The 19,811-nt window shown below is 39.2% G+C and overlaps 3 protein-coding genes and 2 long non-coding RNA genes across 6 annotated transcripts in view; 2 read left to right on the forward strand and 3 right to left on the reverse strand.

Annotated features, from left to right (window-relative positions):
- LOC146480270 (uncharacterized) overlaps positions 1-2,470 on the reverse strand; it is a 34,379-nt gene extending 31,909 nt beyond the window's left edge. The window contains exons 1-2 of one of the 2 annotated variants that reach the window (XR_014864683.1): positions 2,300-2,470; positions 816-1,188 (exon numbers count right to left, since the gene is read on the reverse strand). This is a non-coding gene — a long non-coding RNA (uncharacterized LOC146480270). Of the gene's footprint in view, positions 1-815; positions 1,189-2,299 lie in introns of those variants that run through there. The other variant, XR_014864684.1, reaches the window with a different exon arrangement.
- Positions 2,471-5,077: 2,607 nt separating this feature from the next.
- On the forward strand, positions 5,078-6,821 carry LOC146480275 (uncharacterized). The gene is made up of 2 exons (XR_014864685.1): positions 5,078-5,416; positions 5,576-6,821. It is a non-coding gene; the product is annotated as an uncharacterized LOC146480275 (long non-coding RNA).
- LOC146480276 (xaa-Arg dipeptidase-like) lies at positions 6,421-10,184 on the reverse strand. The gene is made up of 3 exons (XM_085109445.1): positions 9,810-10,184; positions 7,991-8,476; positions 6,421-7,265 (listed from the first exon to the last, which is right to left on the reverse strand). Exons 1-3 carry the CDS (start codon positions 10,141-10,143, stop codon positions 6,883-6,885), a joined length of 1,203 nt encoding a protein of 400 aa, XP_084965571.1. The 5' UTR covers positions 10,144-10,184; the 3' UTR covers positions 6,421-6,882.
- A 2,326-nt stretch (positions 10,185-12,510) lies between these two features.
- Positions 12,511-13,516, forward strand: LOC146480277 (uncharacterized; the record flags this gene model as incomplete). The annotated part of the gene is made up of 2 exons (XM_085109371.1): positions 12,511-13,036; positions 13,168-13,516. Coding segments are annotated over 2 exons (693 nt in total), but the record flags the coding sequence as incomplete, so codon positions are not given.
- A 2,623-nt stretch (positions 13,517-16,139) lies between these two features.
- Positions 16,140-19,465, reverse strand: LOC146480278 (xaa-Arg dipeptidase-like). Its single transcript, XM_085109447.1, has 3 exons — positions 19,031-19,465; positions 17,248-17,733; positions 16,140-16,722 (listed from the first exon to the last, which is right to left on the reverse strand). The coding sequence occupies exons 1-3, from the start codon at positions 19,362-19,364 to the stop codon at positions 16,358-16,360; spliced, it is 1,185 nt and encodes a 394-aa protein (XP_084965573.1). The 5' UTR covers positions 19,365-19,465; the 3' UTR covers positions 16,140-16,357.
- Between the last annotated feature and the right edge of the window lie 346 nt (positions 19,466-19,811).

Raw genomic sequence — 19,811 nt, forward strand, 5'->3', positions numbered from 1 at the left:
GTTTTCGTCGTTTGGAGGCATCTTCTGAAAGACATTGTGAAATTTTGTCCACGGCGTTTTGTCTTTTTAATAGTAGCCTTGCTTCAGGGTTTTCAGTAAGGATCTGTTGTCTTCTAAGTCTTGGTATCATATTGGCAGGAAAGGCGCGATAACAACCTGAATGTAATGTTTGGTTTGTCCCGTTTAACTGGGGAGTCGAAATACTTACGGGAATCAAGCGCTAACCAAACAAACAACTTCTTGGGAACAGTTTTGTCTTCCCATCGTTGTTAACTCGGTCATGCAAACTTGACTAGCAAGACGACCAATTCAACACACAAGGGGAAGTATCACGCGAATTTGATGTCATTTCAAAATCCGACTGAAATGTTTGTCTGTCAATAGAAACAAAAAACATCTCTTGTTTTGTTATAAATTATTATCCCAGTGCAATAAAACTGTCCATTTATCCCTCTGGCCAGAGACAGAGTAGGTCGGAATGGATTGAAACTTACATGTAATAAATGTTAGGCTAACGTTTTTTACTGAAGTTTCGCATTTTTGTTTCCAAAACGTGCTAGAACAGATCACGAGTTGTTCCTTTCAAGAATTGAGTTGATTTCTTTCCGTTTCGTTATTTTAAAATTATTTTGTAGCTATGTCAAGGTCTTATATCACCATTTTTAACCAAAGAGGTCAAAAACCCCATGATACTTCCCCTTTAATCTTAGCGTTATTAAATTGCCCTTGTTGCACCTAGACAAAGTGGCAAGTTCTCAGGCAGTCCATCCGGACAGGATTGGAGGTCGCGCAACTTATCAAGCAAGACCACCAAATGCGACACACTATGATCACATTTTAATATTTTTTAATCTTAGCGATAGTCACTCTTGCTGCACCTAGACAAAGGTATCGCACACATGGCAAGTTCTCAGAAAGTCCATCCGGACAGGATTGGAGGTCGCGCAACTTATCAAGCAAGACCACCAAATGCGACACACTATGATCAAATTTTAATATTTTTTAATCTTAGCATTAGTCGCTCTTGCTGCGCCTAGACAAAGGTGTCGCACACATGGCAGGATCTCGGGCAGTCCATCCGGACAGCAGAAGAGGTTGCACAGGATCCCATGGGTAACTGCTGACACTCCAGGGGCTTGAAATCGAAGCAGTCAGAACTCTGTCGCTGAACTCTCAAATCCGATTTAGCTGATGGAAAAAACACAAGGTGATTAGTTAGCAGTTAGAGTTGTTGAATGTCGAAAGTAATTCGTGTTTGCTTTAGTTCGGCTTTGTTGTGGTTAAAAAAAAATCGCGCCAATTTCTCAACCAGTGAGAAGCAAAACCAGAACCAAGGCCACGCCCTTCTATCGAAGCTTTCGTTCGTTTCTCGCGCTTCCACGCCCCTACCAATTTTTTTTCGACTTTGCAAGCCTCCACGCAGATTAGCATTGTCCTGGTTCTCATGCGCAAATAACTTGGCCAATTTTGGGCTGGCATTTGCCATTACTTTTGTAACTTCTAAAGCAACAGTTCCCTTAGTGTAGTTAAATGGTGGTAGTGAGATGTTTACCTCGCCGTTTCGCGGCTCGAAAATATCCACCACTTCAAGTATTTATTGGTGAACAATTGATTGTTATATTAGAAAAGTGTTACCACTATGGAGCATACAAAGACATATCGGTCTTGATGCTTCAGTCTCAAGTAATATATAAACATTTTAAGCCGACATTCAAAAATATCGATCTTGCTTTAATATTTAAGGTGGGGCCGGCAGAGTAAGATCAAGCATACAGTGGCCAAACGAGCAATTCAAAGATCCAGTTCGTTCGCCGGAAAACGAAAGGAATCAGTTTTCCAGTTAAGAAAATTTGAGCTTGCACCATGCTGAAGAAAATTTCAGATTTTCTTTAAAACTAAATCTGGATTTCTGTGGCGATTGAGGCCTTCTGAACGATGATCCATCAAGATGAATCGTTGCCAGTGAGTGCCGCTGTTGGATGCATGCGCACTTGAACAGCGTTTGAGTTCAGGAGCAGAGTTTGTCCACAGAACCACAATGTGCCTCGCAAAAACTAACAGTGCTTTAACTGAGGAACTCTGCTCTGCAGCTTTCATTTGGTATGATTTGAGTGCTGTGCAGTTTGCAACGAGCCACTTAGAACACACAATGAGAGGTTGCAACCACAAACGTGAAATCACATTTGTATCCAGTAGTGAAAGGTTTAAGGAAAAATAAACCGAACCAACGATAGAAAGAAGGCCTATAAATGATTGATAATAACACTGGCATAACTGTTATATGCCACACTGCCCTTACCTTTTCTCCCCATGAAACTGGGAGCGGATTCCACTTGGATCAGGGTCAGTGATAACAAAAGAACAAGCAGTTTTAACATCTTTGTGCGTCTTGATCTCTACAACTGTCGTTTAAAATGATGAACTTTATGCTTTTATAACTAAATGCTTTTTGCTGTAGAACAGCTGGGAATAAAACGTATGTCCTTTGAATTAATAACCCTTAATTTTGACGGCTTAATTTTTAAATGGTCTATAGAAAAAAAGAAATTATAATTATTTTATCCTATCGATTATCAAGTTCAGTTTGGCATATCAACGGCGGTGGGCTTTTATCAGAGTTATCGTATAGATGAGATTTTTATACGGAGGATAACAAAAAAAAAAAAGTTTCAAATAAAGAATCCGCAAATTAAATAGTTTAAACCCGGCTTCTAACGTCCGTCTAACGTTTTATTTATACATGTTTGTTGGATGAATTAAAGCGCACTGAATGGATTATTTCCGCCCTATATTTGCTTGATGAACCGGTAATGTTTTTCTGATTTTTAGGGTATAACTGGTTCTCTTACACTGATGTAAACGCTTATAAATAAACTTTTAATTTAGCTGAAGACATAAATTTTTCACTGAGTTATGAAAAAACTGAGTATTCAGGCATTTAAACTGCAATTAACTGAGTGCTAAACAGCGTTTTACTTTTCGTGATGCAACATTATAAATTTTAATCCAAGGTAAAACGTTTTCCTATTAAATTAATGTGGTTTCTATGGCGTTTTCAAGAAAATGTAGATGAAACCTTTTAAACTTTCAAGCTATTCAAATGAAGGTATGGAAGAAACTTGCCTGAGATATATACTGTTAGTGTACATACAAAAACTTCAACCTTCAAACTTTAATTTGGCATTTATGGAAGTTTAAAGTTTAATATTCTTTTCTTGAAAGTTTCATTTTTGACCAAAATTAAAAGAGATGAAAGCGATTTGGAATCTGATATGGATGAAGAATATGAAAGCGCGTTGGATACGAAATAATAGATCGCGCCTCGTAGGTTATATTATCATCCCAAACCCAACAAACGAGAGTAGAATAATGGTTTCTTTAAAAACAACCCAGACACCATCCTTGGACCCAGGGGTAGATAGTTGGGTCAGAACGAAGTCAAAACGGGTAAGTTTACAAGAATGAACCCTCGTTCTATCTGCCCTTGTCGTGGGTCTCCGAGGTTGCCAAGACACTAATTGCTATATCTTTGTTATTTTATTTTGCAAAAAAAATATATATATATATATTGCAGAAGGACGATTAAATAACCGCCCTTTCTCGCTGATATTCCATGGCCCTAAGCCTATGATCCAGGTCTTAATAAAATGCCGATATCACCCTTTCTGTGAGAGTCTTAACTCTTGCTTAATATTGTAACCGTCGACAGAGGGTTTGGATGGAGCAAAGCCTCAAATGGACGCACACAGAAGAGAAAAGAGCGCATTTGCATCTAGACAGTTTTAACAAGTAACTTTAGCTGACAGCTGTCAAAAATACAAAGTCTCAGGAGCAATCAAGAATCATTTATCCAAAATACTTCAATTTTTGGTGAGGCCGCGATGAGAAAATCATGCGCAACTTTTCAGTATGCATTCTCTATGACACGCTGATCATCATAAAGTTAGAGTCGAGCAAAACGAGCATCGTGTAAATGTTTGATTGAAACATAGCCTTTTAGTCCATTTCTGTAGACAGGTCGGCAAAATACTCAGTTTGATTATAATTTTAAGATCATTGCTTTTCTTTTCTTACTTATTTGTAAGCTAAATGGCTTTAGTGACCAAAACAATTAAATATGAACTTAACAATTAAGGCTTGGATTATTTTTAAAAAAGAAATCCTAACCCTTTGACAAATTTCAAAATATATTATTGGCTCTTTTTTAACTTATTTGTTCGCTAAATACAAACTTTGGAATTTTCTAAACAGTTAATGGACTCTAACACAATCCCAACTTTTTGACAAATTGTTACTCGCGAGTCATTTGAATCCTGAGTCGTGAGTAGTATTTTAAATTGCGTCCACCTGGCTGTAATACTCTCCAACGGCGCCAAAAATTTAAAATTTTGTCAGACTTGTAGTAGTCTCAAGGTCCCGTGCTGTGAGGTTCAATTATGCGTCTTCCACACGGCACGCAAGGCTGCTGACATAGAAAGAAAGGCACGCCACGGCATACACAGTTCAAACACCAACACAGGGTGCCGCCATCCTTCCCCGGGCCAGTGCGTAGCGCGCGACTCCACGCGGGAAGCAATGTTTCTCCGCTTTACTATCCCTAAGAAAATTGAGGGACTACCTCGTAGTTTAAAACTACTTGGAAGTCTAATTTTTATTACATTTGTTTGTTTTTCTCTTTTCTTTTCTTCCTTTTTTAAAATCTTTTTTCTTTCGGTCGCCTGCAACAGAAAAATCTTTCAGCTGTGGCCATGCGGTGTATAGCAAGTGCAATTTTAATACGGCACCGTAAGAAAAATGGAAATTAATTTATAGTGCATATGGACCATGTACTTGTACAATTTGCATTTATCAGTGAAATTTCCTGAGCCGGCGATGTTTATCGTTAGTTCCGAAGCGAAAAACAGCCGGTTTTTGTGTTCATCAGAATCTGAAACTCCCGAGAGAGATCTACGAGTGCTCGACATACACTGGAGATAGCGGCTGAGTGCATACTGGCGGGTAGTTGGGGTGATTATGCTCTTAACAAATATGTTGACTGATTAGGATGGCCACAGCGGTGTTTCTTTGCTACATTTGCGAACAATCCTTCAATTTGCAGGTATTCTATCTCCAACTAAGTGCTTGATTGGGTGATGCAGTTTAAGTTTCTTTCCCATAAACTTCAATTCAATTCACAAAAACCTAAATTAAGAGCGACTCTCTCTAAGAACCTCATATTCAATTTTCATCTAAAAAATATATTTCGCTGATATTCACTGTATGACAACTCTTCCAGCCAGTAAACGAACTGATCAGCGGCTAAGGAATAAAAAAACATACTGGACCACAGTGAATTCGTTTTAATGTGTTGGTGCAGTATTTCGTTACACGACAGCTTTTATGAAACTCTTTCAGCGTTTTTATTACGATCAAATTGGTAAGAAATGTTTAATCTTGCTTCGTGGAGTAATTCTGAAAGCGATGCTCATGTGTTGATGACATGTTCGATGGAAATTTGGTCGTGTTAGTCGATTGTCACAACTTTCACTCCTCACTTGTGGAACAGAAACTGATTTGCGGCCAAATGTTTCAACAGATTTTCACAGACGATGGATGGAACTTTCCACTGATTTGTAAAAGAGCCTGTGAATACGACTGAGCCACTTTTGCAATTTATTCCTTTGAACTTGGGTTAAGTCTCATGTTGCGGTGAGTGCTCAAAGTAGATGTACTTTGTGCCTTCAGATTTATAACAGTAATTAAAGCTTATGATTGCAATTCATCATATTATAAACTTGAAGGGTCATCGTTTATAACTACCGAATTAGGAGATTTTGAATTATTTCCATTCTCCAGAACTTACAGCTGCAAGTCATGCAAAATTCAGGATCTCGCCAGTGGGTTTCGAGCACAGCCCGGGATTCCAAAAGCTCGAATCACAAAATTTTTAGGAAATTAAATTTCTCCGCCGTCCTTTTTTATATTTGTTGCCTACAAATGCCAAGAGAAGTTGAGGGAAGAGTCATCAACGAAATAAATTTTTCAGATAAAAATGGTTCTGAGGGATAGTTGCTCTTCAGGTGGCTGGCACCGTTTTCCAGAAAATTTCATAACTTATACTTTGACGGGTCAATACTACCACCCTTTTCCAGTAGATAAAACGATAATGGTATCAAACAAAATGATGCCTAATTATTGACGAACAAGTCATGGTCATGGTCATTTTCTTGACATAATAGGTTACCATGGCAATGGCATAACCCGGGTTTAAAACACTAATAATTTTAGCTATAAGTGATTTTAACTCAAAAGCTCATTTTTATTGGGGAACCGTGATTAACATATTCAGATAGAACGTTTTGGAAAGTTAAAAAAAATTAGCAGGGTTTAGGCAGGGGTTTAGCGACACCAGGATCTTAATAAATTGTGCAAGCCCATTGGTTAAGCTCATAAACTACTTTATTTTTCCTTCCTTGTTATAACTACATTTTTATTACATTCTAATCAAATATATATTAATTTGTAATCATTACTACCGAATTGCAATATTCTAAAAGATACGATTTTCAGAAATATGTAAAGCAATCTTACTCTTAAAAGTAGACAGTAATCCCACTATCTTAAAAAGTGCATTCTAGAAATACTTGAAGTGTCAACTAAATACACATTTTGTGTGACAAAATGGCATAATTTTGCCATTTTGTCACACAAAATGTGTATTTAGTTAATATCCAGGTCTGCTAATAACAGGCTCACTTTACACTACATATGTGGGAACAAAATTTAGGGACCCAAGCTGGGGTGGGTCCACTTAAATAGAATCCAGTTAATACAGATTTCACCACCAATATATTTCCCTGGCAGCATATCAAATACGTCACCAGTTCTGTCTAATCTTTGCCATCATTTGAGTGTTGGGTTTGATTTTTCAAAGTCCTTCTTAATTTTCTCCATCAAGTCGAGACTGCACATTACATCAATTGCAGTCATGGCCATTGCCTTGCTCGCAATTAGGGTTTTCTTGTGAGCAACTTCTGTTGCTGCTGCTGTTGTGAATTCACGGGAATGATTTCCAGCTGTACAATCAATAGAGTACATGACATGAATTGAAGGTACCACATGAGACACATTGCCCATATCTGTTGATCCCCGTGCTTCATCTGCTCCTGGGGTATCAAACTTCACTCCTAAGGACTCAGCATTAGCTTGGTAGAGGTCTGCTACAGTGGAGTTTGTATCCACGTTGGAATAATGCATTGCATCCCATTCTATGGACACTTTGCATCCTTTAAAAACAAAAATGACACAAAACGATCAAAGCACTGCATCAAATATAGACTTTAGGTAAATGGTACAAAAGTAAAAATGAGCACAAAAAAAAAAAAACCACCATAAATATATACTTCAATGGGATCACTTCCTTGCAGTTGTGGGGTGGATTGCATGGCACTATGGCCTGTAGAGTTATGCTGTGGGATTTTTCACTCCTGGCAGGGCCACCAATGACATAGAGGTCAAAGGGCAGATGCCAGACAGAGAGAAGACCTCTTGATGATACACTAAGCTAGAAGAATTCTTCCTTAAAGAACTGCATGTTTTGTTGGCCACTGTTGTACTATTCTGCCTGATTTTCACTGGTACCTTTCAGTGTTATTTTCTTGTTTGTTGATAACTCTAGCAAATGCATTGCTGAATGATCAGGAGTTTGAGTATTTTAAGCATCTGTGCCTTTGCTGACTTACATGTAGGCACATAGCAAGATATATTGTTTAGACTCACTGTTGTGCACTGGAAGAATTTCACAAGGGTTAATTGGCATGTGCATGTACATATAGTTAACTAGCTGGTATCCTGACTACAGCACAAACATTACAAGTGGTGAAGGTCATAAGAGAAAATATCAAAAATAATCATTAAAAGGGCTAGTGAGGGTGAAATTAAAATATCATATTATTATTGGTTAACTTTTTGCCCTTTTGTTACTCCAAGCATACACATTTTGACTTCTTACCAGTGGCTGTTGCTGCAGCTTGAAAGCAACTCACAACCTTCTCTTTCAGTACTTCCAGTTCCTCTTCAGTTGGTGCCCTGATATAATACTTGAGCTGGGCACGGTCAGGAATGATGTTGGGCTTAACACCCCCTTCAGAGATGATGCCATGTACACGCCATCTGGGCTTCATCTGCTGCCGAAACATGCTTATATTGGTGTAGGCCATGACTGCTGCATCCAGGGCATTGATTCCTTTCCAGGGGTACGCTGAAGCGTGGGTAGCATGGCCCTTGTAGGTGACTGTGAGGGTGTCAATAGCTAAAGTGTTAGGCTTGAGTATGTCTTCTGAGGTAGGATGAACCATCATACAGAAATCTATATCTTTGAAGCAGCCATTGTCGATCATAAAAACCTTGCCTCCTCCTCCTTCCTCTGCAGGAGTTCCAAACAACACCACTTTGACCTTTGGTTTCTGATTGACTGCCTCCAATGCAATTTTAAGACCTGACATTAGACAAAACAAAGGAAAGGAAAATGAAAGAAAAGAAGAGTTCAAGTTTGAAAAGCTGAATAGCTGAATCTTATTGCTCTCTATTCCTGGATTATGCTGTAAAGTGACAAATTTTCAGGGGACCCCAGGGGCAGCTGCCATCCCCTTTAATCAGAAAATTCAAAACAATTTCTACGTCCTACCCTAGTCCCTTGCTCTACCCTCATCCATTTAGATACAAGCTGTCCACGCCATTCACTTCATCTGTCTCCAGTACATAAGTTGGCTTGATTTCCATTGCTTACCTGGGTCCTCTTTTCAATCCCTCCTCTTTGGGGAGGGGGGGGCGGGATGAGCAAGGGCTTATTTCCTGAGAAGCAGCTGGTAATATTGCCTAGTATACATGCAGCCTAGTACGTAAAGCAAATCACTAAAGCTGAAGAAAGTTGTAACAACAACCGAAATGTCTCATTTTATATTTCTAAAGCCAGTGTCAACATCAATAGTAATAATAATAAAAAAAAAAATAAAAAAAAAATAATAAAATAATAATAATAATAATAATAATAATAATAATAATAATAATAATAATAATAATAATAGATTAATATTTTGTTCCTTGGTGCTTTTACAGTAATTAGGTATAGGTTGGATATTTTCTACAGCTCATGTCACCATTTGAGGATTACTAATAGATAAAAGGAAATATATCTCATCTTGGCTAAGAGAAAACAGATGAAAGCCTGTTATTGAGGGGCTGGGGGCATAACTCCCCACCACCAACACCACCAGGAACATGGCAAGTGCCACCAGTGTTTTCAGAAGCTTTTTTACTCTTTTATTCATTTATTTATTGCTTTTGCACGCGTGAGAATTTCATACTCTGCAGTTTGGCCCCCGGTAAAACGTGAGTGGCAACCCACTTCCGGCACGAGACCCACTGTACACATGACATGCTCCTGACATGTCCTCTTTCGTTGACAAAATCTCTTGCCTAGTGCCTTCAGCTCTCCGAGTTAAAAATTCTCTGAAATCAATGTTGTGCAGAATTTGTTTTCATCGTATTTTCATAAGCTTCTTGCGCCACGTTTTGCCCAATTCAAATTGGCGCCCAATTGATCATAAGTCTTCGCATGTACAGTCTACAGTCTTTTATTCAAAATTTTATGTTCCTACGAAGGGAGACGGCCACGAAGGGCATTAAGTGTGAGATAAAAATATATCACATAAAATTCAATAAAAATAGAACACTACGTGATAAAAACTAATAAATAAAACAAGGCTGAGCTTCTATGCTGCCTTATGTAAATTCAAAAAGCTTACATGACTTGAAGAAAGATAGTTTACCTAAAGCAGCTGCTACACCTGATTCAGCGATGAGATTGTGTCCACACGCATGTCCCACATCTGGTAAAGCGTCATATTCACAAATCAAACCAACTTTCAGGCCTCCATCTTCACCAGTTTCAGCACGAAAAGCGGTATCCAAAGTGTAATGGGGCGTCACATCGAAACCGTTCGCGGCTAAAAACTCCGTGAGTTGATCGTGAGCATATTTCTCTTTGAAACACAACTCTGGGTTCGCCCATATTCTTTTGTTGAGATCATACAAATTTGTAGAATAAGCATCGATCCCTTCTTTTGCTTTCTGTTTCAAGATCTCGGCCTGACTACTCGCCATTTTCTCCGAAATACTTGGCACCCGTGACCCTTGGCATAAATGCGCTCTTCTGATTGGTTGGATATTTATGGCTTCTAGACGCATGACAATCGCGTGACAAACTTCGTGCACGCAATGACAAGTTTGGCTTAGGCCCACAGTTGCTTTTAATAGCCAAAAGACATATTTGAATTGATGGAATCGTCAAAATAATGGCTCAGTTTTGTTAACAATTGTTGGCTTCACACTACAAGCTAAGTTAGTTTCAAGTACGCACTTGATTCAAGTGCACTTGAAAATCTCAAGTCGCACTTTATAGAAAACTTGGCTTCACACCTGGTGACAAAGTATACACGTGAAGCACAAGCTGTCAATCATCGTTCGCGGTAAAATCAGAAATGGGACTGCTCGCCGGAAAATCATGAATCCTTTACAACGGAAAAACGTTTTGTGTTGTTAACTCTTTATTTTGTCTTTAATTTTAACTCAGAGAGTTTTAACATTACAGGAAATGCATAGGTACTTCATTGTTTACGAGTACTTGGCGACAAAACAAAAGAACAAGCGACATCTTCTGAACTGAAAATCGATGGTTCAGGCTGTCCATAAAGATGAAATTCAAATAAGATCGTAAGTTTAAATCGGCTTTTCCTTCTTTTTTATGTTTACTTACAAAAAAGACTGTTCCATGGAGTCCTCAAAATGCGAGGCGTATTTCCAACCATCCATTTTGATTTTTTTTTTTTTAATTAATTTTAGTTCACGGCAAAATGTTTATCTGTCCTGGCACCGCAGCACGTGGCTTTCAATTGGTTTCCCTTTCCCTATTGGTCAAGTACGTTCTCAAGTGTGGTGTTGGCCATACTTGGCGGCGTACTTCGGCTTCTTTGAACTGCGAAAGTTTCCATGGTCACTAAGTAAAGTTCAAGTTGGTAGGTTTTACCCCTTCACACTCAAAGTAGGTTTCAAGTGCACTTAGATTATACTTACAAGCTCTAGTGTGAAGCCCCCTAATAGCCTTACTCATGCACAGAAACTAGCATTAATTTAATATGTTTGGCTGAAATTGCTAGGACGGGATCGGGAATAGATTGCAACTTGAAAAAATGGCTAACTTTTTCAAGTTCTTCCTGAGTATCCCAGAAAAGTCTCTAAAAACTGATTAGCACTTGTTCTTCCTCGGATAAATTCTTTACTGTTTTCTTCATGGTGCTCTAACAGCAATTTCATGTCAGAAAAAAGGGTTCTTTGTCAAATATAATGAGCAGTTTTGACCAAAATACAGCAAAATCGGCGCAGGGGCACCCAGGCAACGGATCGTTTCGGTAAATTATCTGGCTCCAGTTGTTCAAAGGCCGGATAACTTTATCCAGTGGATAAGTCACTATTCGAGAGTTTCAATCTATGCAAATATTTCAGTGTTTCCTCTTGTACAAGCGAGTATGCATACTCCAACCTCAGTTAAGTTTGGTAGTGTACCAAAACCTTGGACAACGTTTAACGTGAAGTATATTTTAGACCCTGAATAGTGCCTTATCCAGTGGATAAAGTTATCCGTCCTTTGAACAACTGGGGCCTGTTCAGAAGGCCCTTAATCCCCTACAATTTTCTAAAGAGAATTTTCAAGTCCATCGTTTGTGATATGGGAAATTGAAGGCTTGTTTTTTTCGGAATGATAAAAATGTGGTTACAGGTACCGAAGAAAGGTCAGCTGAGATTTTCGGAAAGGAAATAAGACCTAAGGTTCCGATAAGGTTTTCAGGGAATGGATAAAAATGCCCGGGGGCCTGTTTCTCGAAAGTCCCGGTAACTTATCGGCCCGGTAAGTATATTTTAAAATGTTTTTTTCGCCAATTACACAGCTATTACAGACATGGCACTTGGCCAATGTGTTTATAGAATTATGAAATTTTAAATTTAGTATTAAAGCTAACAAAAATTGGCTTCTGTTAAGTCAAATTTTTCACTTAAGACACTTATCGGGCCCGGTAAGTTACCGGGACTTTCGAGAAACGGGCCCCTGGTTATTTCGAAAAGACTCAAGTTTCGCTAAAATGACCGAACAGATAAAAATATTATAGCGCGGCCTGAAATGAACCTAGAGAGCTTTAAAAGCACTCCACATAGCCTAAAATGGTGTTTCAAAGGATTTAAGAGAAAACTGTCGTTGGGTGACCCTCACAGAATCGCCGTTACAGTGCCCCTTCAAGTTCTACTTTGCAGACTTTGCCGCATCCTTCTGAGTAAAGAGTTTGAAAAAGGCGCACCTCATCGCATTTCCTGTTCACCTAGGTGAAGCCGTTCAAAACCTCCCGCCTGGAAACCCTCGACTGATTCTTGAAGAAGACCGTTGAAAATGTAATGGAAAACTTTTGCAAGCCATGCTAACCCTCGGGTACAGTTGGAACTGTGTCCAGTCAAACATTATTATCAATAAAAATGATTCTCGATAGTTTGAAAGCTCTTAAACAGCTGTTACAGGAGTTGACTCCAAGCCACGAAATTGACCTGCACGCTTGCCTCACCGTTCAAGTAGAAAATTTACACGCAGTGGGTCACTTTAAGGAACAGTTTTCCACTTTGCTACAGTATGCGCGAAATTTGGCAAATATTGTCTATGAGAGTACCAAGAGGGCTGTACAGTGGGCCGCATACTACTTCACACACCAGAAGTCTTACTATCCCATTGCCCCTCAAGCACCTCCACTCAATGCCCTTCCACGGATAAGTCACCTTGGTCCGGCCAGAAAATTGAATGAAAGAGAGCGGGAAATCATATTAGACTGGGCAGCAAACAACGGTAAAGCTGTCAGGCAAAGAACAGTGCACCAGAAAACCACCAAGTTCAAGGCAGGTACCCTCCCGCTCAACATTTATGCCGCCTCATGGAAACCAACGGAGAAGAGTAGGTTTGGCAAAAAAGTTCTGGATTGTCCTGCCAGCGATACGGAAAGTCCTTCAGAGACGCATTCTGAAAAAACAAGAAGCAACTGAACCAGACTTTTCCAAAAGGAGGTGAGATGGAGTTAGAGTGCCAAACATCAGAGCAAGGTAACGAGGACTTGGAAATCAATCACCAGACTGATGAGTACGACACCGACTCTGATAGTGAGCTTCTCCCTGTGAGTGACCATGATGATGAGACGGTGTTTCTCCACGCCGTAACAACTCGCAGTGGAAGAACTGTTAAAGTAACATCAAAACTCTTTTAGGTGTATCCGTGATGAATGCACCTTATTTCTTTTTAGTCCTTTGATCTCCTTTTTACAAAAAGGTGTCATCGAGTAAATAAAACATTGGATGAAAACATTGCATGAAATAGGAAGGAAATTCACAACCTCGTTCCCAGGGTCTCTCCTCTGCACGTCCCAGGGAGTGAGAGAAGAGACCCTGGGAACGAGGTTGGGAAATTCACAATGTTAAGGTTTTCAAAAACCGCAAGATCTTTTTAACTTTCACGTTAATCACCGTGAAGCATGAAATGGGAATATTAATTACGGTGATGCGTTCTTTAACATATTTAATAGGCGTGTTCAGTAAAAACCAGTGATAAACTGTGTTTGCAAGGACCACCGTGACAAAATAAAAGTACCGGGTCCTGTAGTGAAGGATCTAATCAGCAAAACAATTGTAAAGCAAATAATCTAAAAAAAGAGAGCAAGGCAGGGGCGTAGCGTCCATATACACACGTACGCCCGTGCGTACAGCTGAGACCTGAGAAAAAAAATTTTCTCTTTAAATTTGCTGGGTAATAATTTCATATTTTCACATTATACTGGCGTTTTTTATTAGAATTCCCATTATCCAAGCATTAATCATTCAGTGCTGGCAACTAATAACTATTACGATGACGGACGAAAGATATAGCTTCCTAGCTAACCTTCATATACATAAACATAAGAACGTGGATCTTAACAGGTTGGTAAAGGAGTTTGCCCGTCTTAAGGGTCGACGCCTCGCCCTCTGCTTGTGACCTGTCTTCATTGTTTTTGTATTTTTTTTTTCTTTTCGGCACACTGTAGCTTACAGAAAACACTAGGGAAATGGTGAAAATAAACAACTTTCTACTTCAGTTTTGTCGCAATATTTATTGAAAATGCCCCGCAGAACAACCAGGAGATGGCATTTCTGAAACCCTAAATTTCAAAATTTTCGGGGGGAGCATGCCCCCAGACCCCCCTAGTTGTAAGCGCCAAAGGCGCTTACGAAAAATTTATTCTCGTGCGTACATCTTCAAAATCCCACGCTACGCCCCTGCAAGGCTGATTTCACGGTCAGGGAAGTATATTTTCCAATATTTCGAAAGGCACGGCCTTTCTTCTTCAGGGTATGTTTGAGACTCAAACATACCCTGAAGAAGAAAGGCCGCGCCTTTCGAAATATTGGAAAATATACTTCCCTGACCGTGAAATCAGCCTTGCTCTCTTTTTTAGATTATTTAATAGGCGTGAACCGTTCGAAGGAGCGCCCCCCCCCCCCCCAACGGCCCCTTTTGAACAGGTCGTTCAACATTGTTGAAAGTGTAAAAAAAAATGAAAACTTGTTGAAAGCGTGTTGAATCGACTTTAAAATGATTTAAACTTTTACTCAACATCCATGAAACATTCAAGAAATTGCCCCCTGGTCATTCCTGCTCTATGCAATGCGGCCTTTCTCCGTAAACACGTGCATCCCCAAGCCCAGGTACTCACTACACTACCCAACGTATGTACAAACTCAGAGGCTTGACACTCGAAAGTACCACTGAGGCACTGTATAAACGTATATCAGAGAACATTCCACACATTTTTATTATTATTCATTATTTTTTTATTTTTAAAACATTGTCATTATGTCTGTTATGTACCTACTGTAGTGACTAATAATGCTTTTGGTGTTGAGTTCAGAATTTAAGGCATGTGCTACACTAGGCAAATAGAAAGCATAATATTGTTGTGTGCACTTACATGTATATGCATTTAAATATCTAATCAGGGTTTGTTCCCTTTCACAGAAAAAAAAAAACTCTGCAGGACCTTTGAAGGCCTGGTTTGAAGGACTTTGCCATATTTTCCATTGGCTTTATACCAAAAGGGGTAGTGGAGACAGGGGTTTAAAAGGGTTTAGTTTTCAAGCCATTTTGGTCTCTAAAGGGGTATAAATTTTAACAATTTTGGTCTTTAGTCTGAAAAATAAGCATGGATTTCATAGAAATGGCTATGGACTTTAGAAACCAGCCCTGAAAATGGGTACAAATTTTAGAGGCCAGGGGCAAGTTTCTCGAAAGTCCCGGTAACTTACCGGGCCCGATAAGTATACTTTTTTAATGTTTTTTCGCCGATTACACAGTGATTACAGACGTGGTACTTGGCCAATGTTTTCACAGAATTATAAGATTTTAAAATTTAGTATTCAAAGCTAAGAAATATTAACTTCTGTCAAGAAACTTTTATCACCAAAGACACTTATCGGGCCCAATAAGTTACCGGGACTTTCGAGAAACGGGCCCCTGGTCTGAAAGAGGGTACTAGTAAATGACATATTTTAATCTCAAATAGGGTCAGGGTTTGAAGCCCAAGCTGCACATCACCACCCCTAGGCTTCAAACCTACCTACCTACCTACCTACCATACAAAATCTTAAAAACTGCCCCCAGTTTGGTTTGTTCTTTATAAAAAAGAAAATCATATCAGGTTTAGTGAAATTACAAAGTTTCCTAAAAATCCTTTTTAAACTTGGGGACATACAACAACCCAAAGTTCCAAAGCATTTAAGGACGTTGCCTATTTTTGTTACTGTGCATACGTTTTGTGCATCTCGAGATACTCGGGTTTCCTATGGGTGGTGCCTACTAATACAGGGATATTTTTGCATGGTTTAAAACTATGCGGAGAAAGCAGAATATAGCAAGTGCTCTTGGTATCCAAAAAGAAAATTGGGGATAGCCATGCATTTTTCAGAGATAAAAAAGCTTCAATTTTGAACAAAACGCTATACATTTCTTTGTGTTTTACTGTTTTAATGCGTGGTTACCCCCAAATTTCTTTTTGGATTTCAATAGCCATTGCTAAGATCTGCTTTCCCCTCATAGTCATAAACCAAACAAAAATACTTCTTTGTTAGTAGGCACCATCCTTAATTAGATTATAGACTGTGAGTAGTCTCTCTTTTGCTGGCAACCTGTCACAGCAAAGTTCATTACTCTGCTCAAGGAAAGTTTGAAGCCTGAATTTTATTTTTTGTGAGAGTTAATCTGTCACTCATTATTTTTAAAGTCATTCCGCACTTTGCCAATCAAATTAGGATTACACAGCACATCAATAGCTGTCATAGCCAATGCCTTGCTAGCAATCAGAGTCTTCTTGTTAGCCAGTTCTGTTGCTGCAGCTGTTGTGAACGAATGCGAATGATTGGGAGCTGTCGTTCCAATAGAATACATGGGATGGATTGAAGGAACCACGTGTGAAACATTACCCATATCAGTAGAGGCTACTAGATCTGTGCCAGGAACAAATTTGACTCCCAACATTTCTGCATTTGCTTGGTATAGATCTGCCAGGGTGTTGTTGGAATCCAGGTTTGAGTAACTGTTTGGACCCCATTCAATACTGACTTTACAACCTGAAAGAATCAGGAAAAAGGCATTACATAGTAAAATAGTCACCATACCATAAACACACTTGTCTATATGAGTCAATGACCTCCTTTCAGGTTCAAATGAGTTTTTCAAAATATTATCAATAGATTTTTTGTTAAACACTTATCATGACTGGTCCCTTGAGGGAAACAAAATTAACTGTTTCCCTCAAGGGAACAGTCATTAAGTTATTTGTTATATAGCACAACAAAGATATAAAATAGATCAAACATGGTCTAGAGTCATTTCTTCTTATCTGTTCAAAAGGGGTGGAGTACACCCAGCACTACCAACCCAACAAATATTGCCCTGTCAAGCCACTGAGTGACACGTTATTTCTTAGTGTATTATTATTTTTCTCTTACTTTGTACCTATTATTTGTCCACCCCCATGTACCTACCTTAACCAACCTACACTGTACCTACCTATGTAGCTAAACCCGCACCCAATAGATGTAAAAAGATTCCATGAGATGTAATGAAACAATCAACATTATTTTACTTCTTACCAGTAGCTGTTGCTGCTGCTTCAAAGCAACCTGTGACCTTTTCACGTAATTCTTTAAGCTCCTTGTCAGTTGGCGCTCTGAGATAATAAATGAGCTGAGCACGATCAGGAATTATGTTAGGCTTCACACCCCCCTCTGAGATGACACCATGTACACGCCATGTGGGCTTCATCTGTTGTCGTAATACACTTATGCTGGTATACGCTATGACTACTGCATCCAAGGCATTGATTCCTTCCCAGGGAAATGCAGCAGCATGGGAAGAATGGCCTTTGTAGGTGACGGTGACTTTGTCACGAGCTAAAATTGTTGGTTTTAGAACATCTACTGGAGAAGCATGAACCATCATACAGAAATCTATATCTTTGAAGCAGCCATTGTTAATCATCAAAATCTTGCCCCCTCCTCCTTCCTCTGCAGGAGTCCCAAAAACAACGATTTTCATTTTTGGCTTCTCATTGACTGCCTCCAAAGCAATCTTAAGACCTGCAAAGATAAACTAGGTCAAGGAAAACAAGTAAAGAGCTGATGAGAACCTAACAAAAAAAGGGATTTCAGTCTTCTGAACAGAGACAATTTGTGGAAGCTTTCTAATGCTTAGTGATTAGTAAGCAACTTTTATTTAAGAAAAAAATCCTTTGAATTTTCACATGTAAAGATAACCATATGTCTCTGTACAGATCCTATTACAATAAAAATAATGGTTATGCATCATCCATCTCCAGGCTGACCTCACGGCATTAGTATTTTTTGAAAAAAATTATATTGGCAAATACCCCAGAGCATGGACAAACAAGCTGGTCTAATGACCCATGGTGCAGTTTAAAAAAAAAATACATTGACTTCTTCATTTCAGGGTTTACTGTTATTTCAATAAAAGCTTATTCACACCAAACTACAGCAGTCTCAGATAAGTCCTGTTTGTCTGAAATTTGGCAGTGGCCTTTCATTTTGTGGATCTTCCATCTCATTTACATCCTCCTCAGATGAAGTTAATCAAGATATTTAGTGTCTTTGCTGATGAACTTATCATTGAAACAAAGTGACAGTATTGTGAGGTGAAAATCATGAGGAAGTTGAATGCCCTGGGGTAGTCTAATGCCTGATCCCTGGGGCAGACGGTGTCGAAAAATACCCCACAAATGCCCAAGGGGGAAGAAGGGCCATGCTGGATTTGAATGATGCATTATTTATTATTTAAAAGCCACTCCTAAAGCCCTGGTCAAACAGCGTATGATAGTTGATGAAAGTTGATCATAGTCACAAGCATCATCGACTACTATCAACTATCAAGCAGGAAGTCAAATGGCTTAAAAAACTCATGCTGAGCCGATAACAGTTTTCCATGAGCATCTCGTGTTGGGCACCTGCTGAGTGTAAACATCACAAACATTGCATTGCGTCAACTTACAAAACTTTACACGGATGAATTTTTGTGGCGGAAGAGGGTGGCAGCCCGCTTCATTTTCCATCAGTTGTTGGAAGAACTAGCGGAAAATGAATCTTGAGAGTTCTGGTGGCGAAAACAGCTGACCGAAAAACTATCATCAACTATCATGAAGAAGTTGAACACGCTCAAAGTAAATGATAGTCGATGATAGCACTTGATATAGTTGGTGGTCAAACGAGTGCGCGAGTTTTAACTTTCATCGACTATCATCAACTGTCATTGACTATAATGCGTCGTTTGACCAGGGTTTATTAAAACCCTGAGGTACCTGTATTTTAAAAGACCAAGCAGATCATTTTACCCTCGAGTTTTCAAAGCAAGGAAGGTGTTTACCTAAAGCAGCTGCTACACCTGACTCAGCGATGAGATTGTGTCCACACGCATGTCCCACCTCTGGTAAAGCATCATATTCACAAATCAAACCAACTTTCAGACCCCCATCTTCACCAGTTTCAGCACGAAAAGCGGTATCCATAGTGTAATGGGGGGTCACCTCGAAACCGTTCGCAGCTAAAAACTCCGTGAGTCGATCGTGAGCATATGTCTCCTTGAAAGCTAGCTCTGGATTCTCCCATATGCATCTGTTAAGAGCATACAGTTCAGAAGAATAAATATCGATCGCTTCTTTTGCTTTCTGCTTCAGTATTTTCACCTGATTATCCGCCATTTTTATCGAAAGAGGCCCTTGGGGGCCATTGGGTGACCTCACGTGACCCCACGTGAAAAGCCGCGTTCTCGTTCCGTGGCGCTAACCAGAAGGGACGCGGCTCATTATCTCCGCTGTTGTAATACATGCAAAATATTGAACACACGGTGGACTGGCTGGTCCAGAGGTATGTTCTAATTAAAAGATCTTTAAAGTATCTTTGTTTGCAATTTAGCATGATGATTTTTCATGGCTACAGTTTAAATTATGCAATCAGTTAAGTATTTACAGGCCTTAAACAAGCTCATTCCTCATTCTTTTTTTTTTTTTTTTTTGAAGTTCTAGCCAGCTTTATACAGCTTTTTTGGAGATATTAATATTTATAGCAGAAGAAAACATCATTTTTTAAATGCCCCTTTTTAAAAAGGCATCCAGTTATCAAGTGTTGGTTGATTTTCATTTGACAGT

This window comes from Pavona decussata, unplaced genomic scaffold (assembly GCF_977016875.1).
Source record: "Pavona decussata unplaced genomic scaffold, jaPavDecu1.1 SCAFFOLD_53, whole genome shotgun sequence".
Lineage (NCBI taxonomy): Eukaryota > Metazoa > Cnidaria > Anthozoa > Scleractinia > Agariciidae > Pavona > Pavona decussata.

Excerpts from the sequence above, each read along its gene's own strand:
- LOC146480276 (XM_085109445.1), bottom strand. The coding sequence starts at position 10,143 with ATGGCGAGTAGTCAGGCCGAGATCTTGAAACAGAAAGCAAAAGAAGGG. Across the intron at positions 8,477-9,809 it reads AGGTGTAGCAGCTGCTTTAG|GTCTTAAAATTGCATTGGAG; the intron begins GTAAACTATCTT and ends GTCTAATGTCAG. Across the intron at positions 7,266-7,990 it reads AGCTGCAGCAACAGCCACTG|GATGCAAAGTGTCCATAGAA; the intron begins GTAAGAAGTCAA and ends TTGTTTTTAAAG.
- LOC146480278 (XM_085109447.1), bottom strand. The coding sequence starts at position 19,364 with ATGGCGGATAATCAGGTGAAAATACTGAAGCAGAAAGCAAAAGAAGCG. Across the intron at positions 17,734-19,030 it reads AGGTGTAGCAGCTGCTTTAG|GTCTTAAGATTGCTTTGGAG; the intron begins GTAAACACCTTC and ends TTATCTTTGCAG. Across the intron at positions 16,723-17,247 it reads AGCAGCAGCAACAGCTACTG|GTTGTAAAGTCAGTATTGAA; the intron begins GTAAGAAGTAAA and ends TGATTCTTTCAG.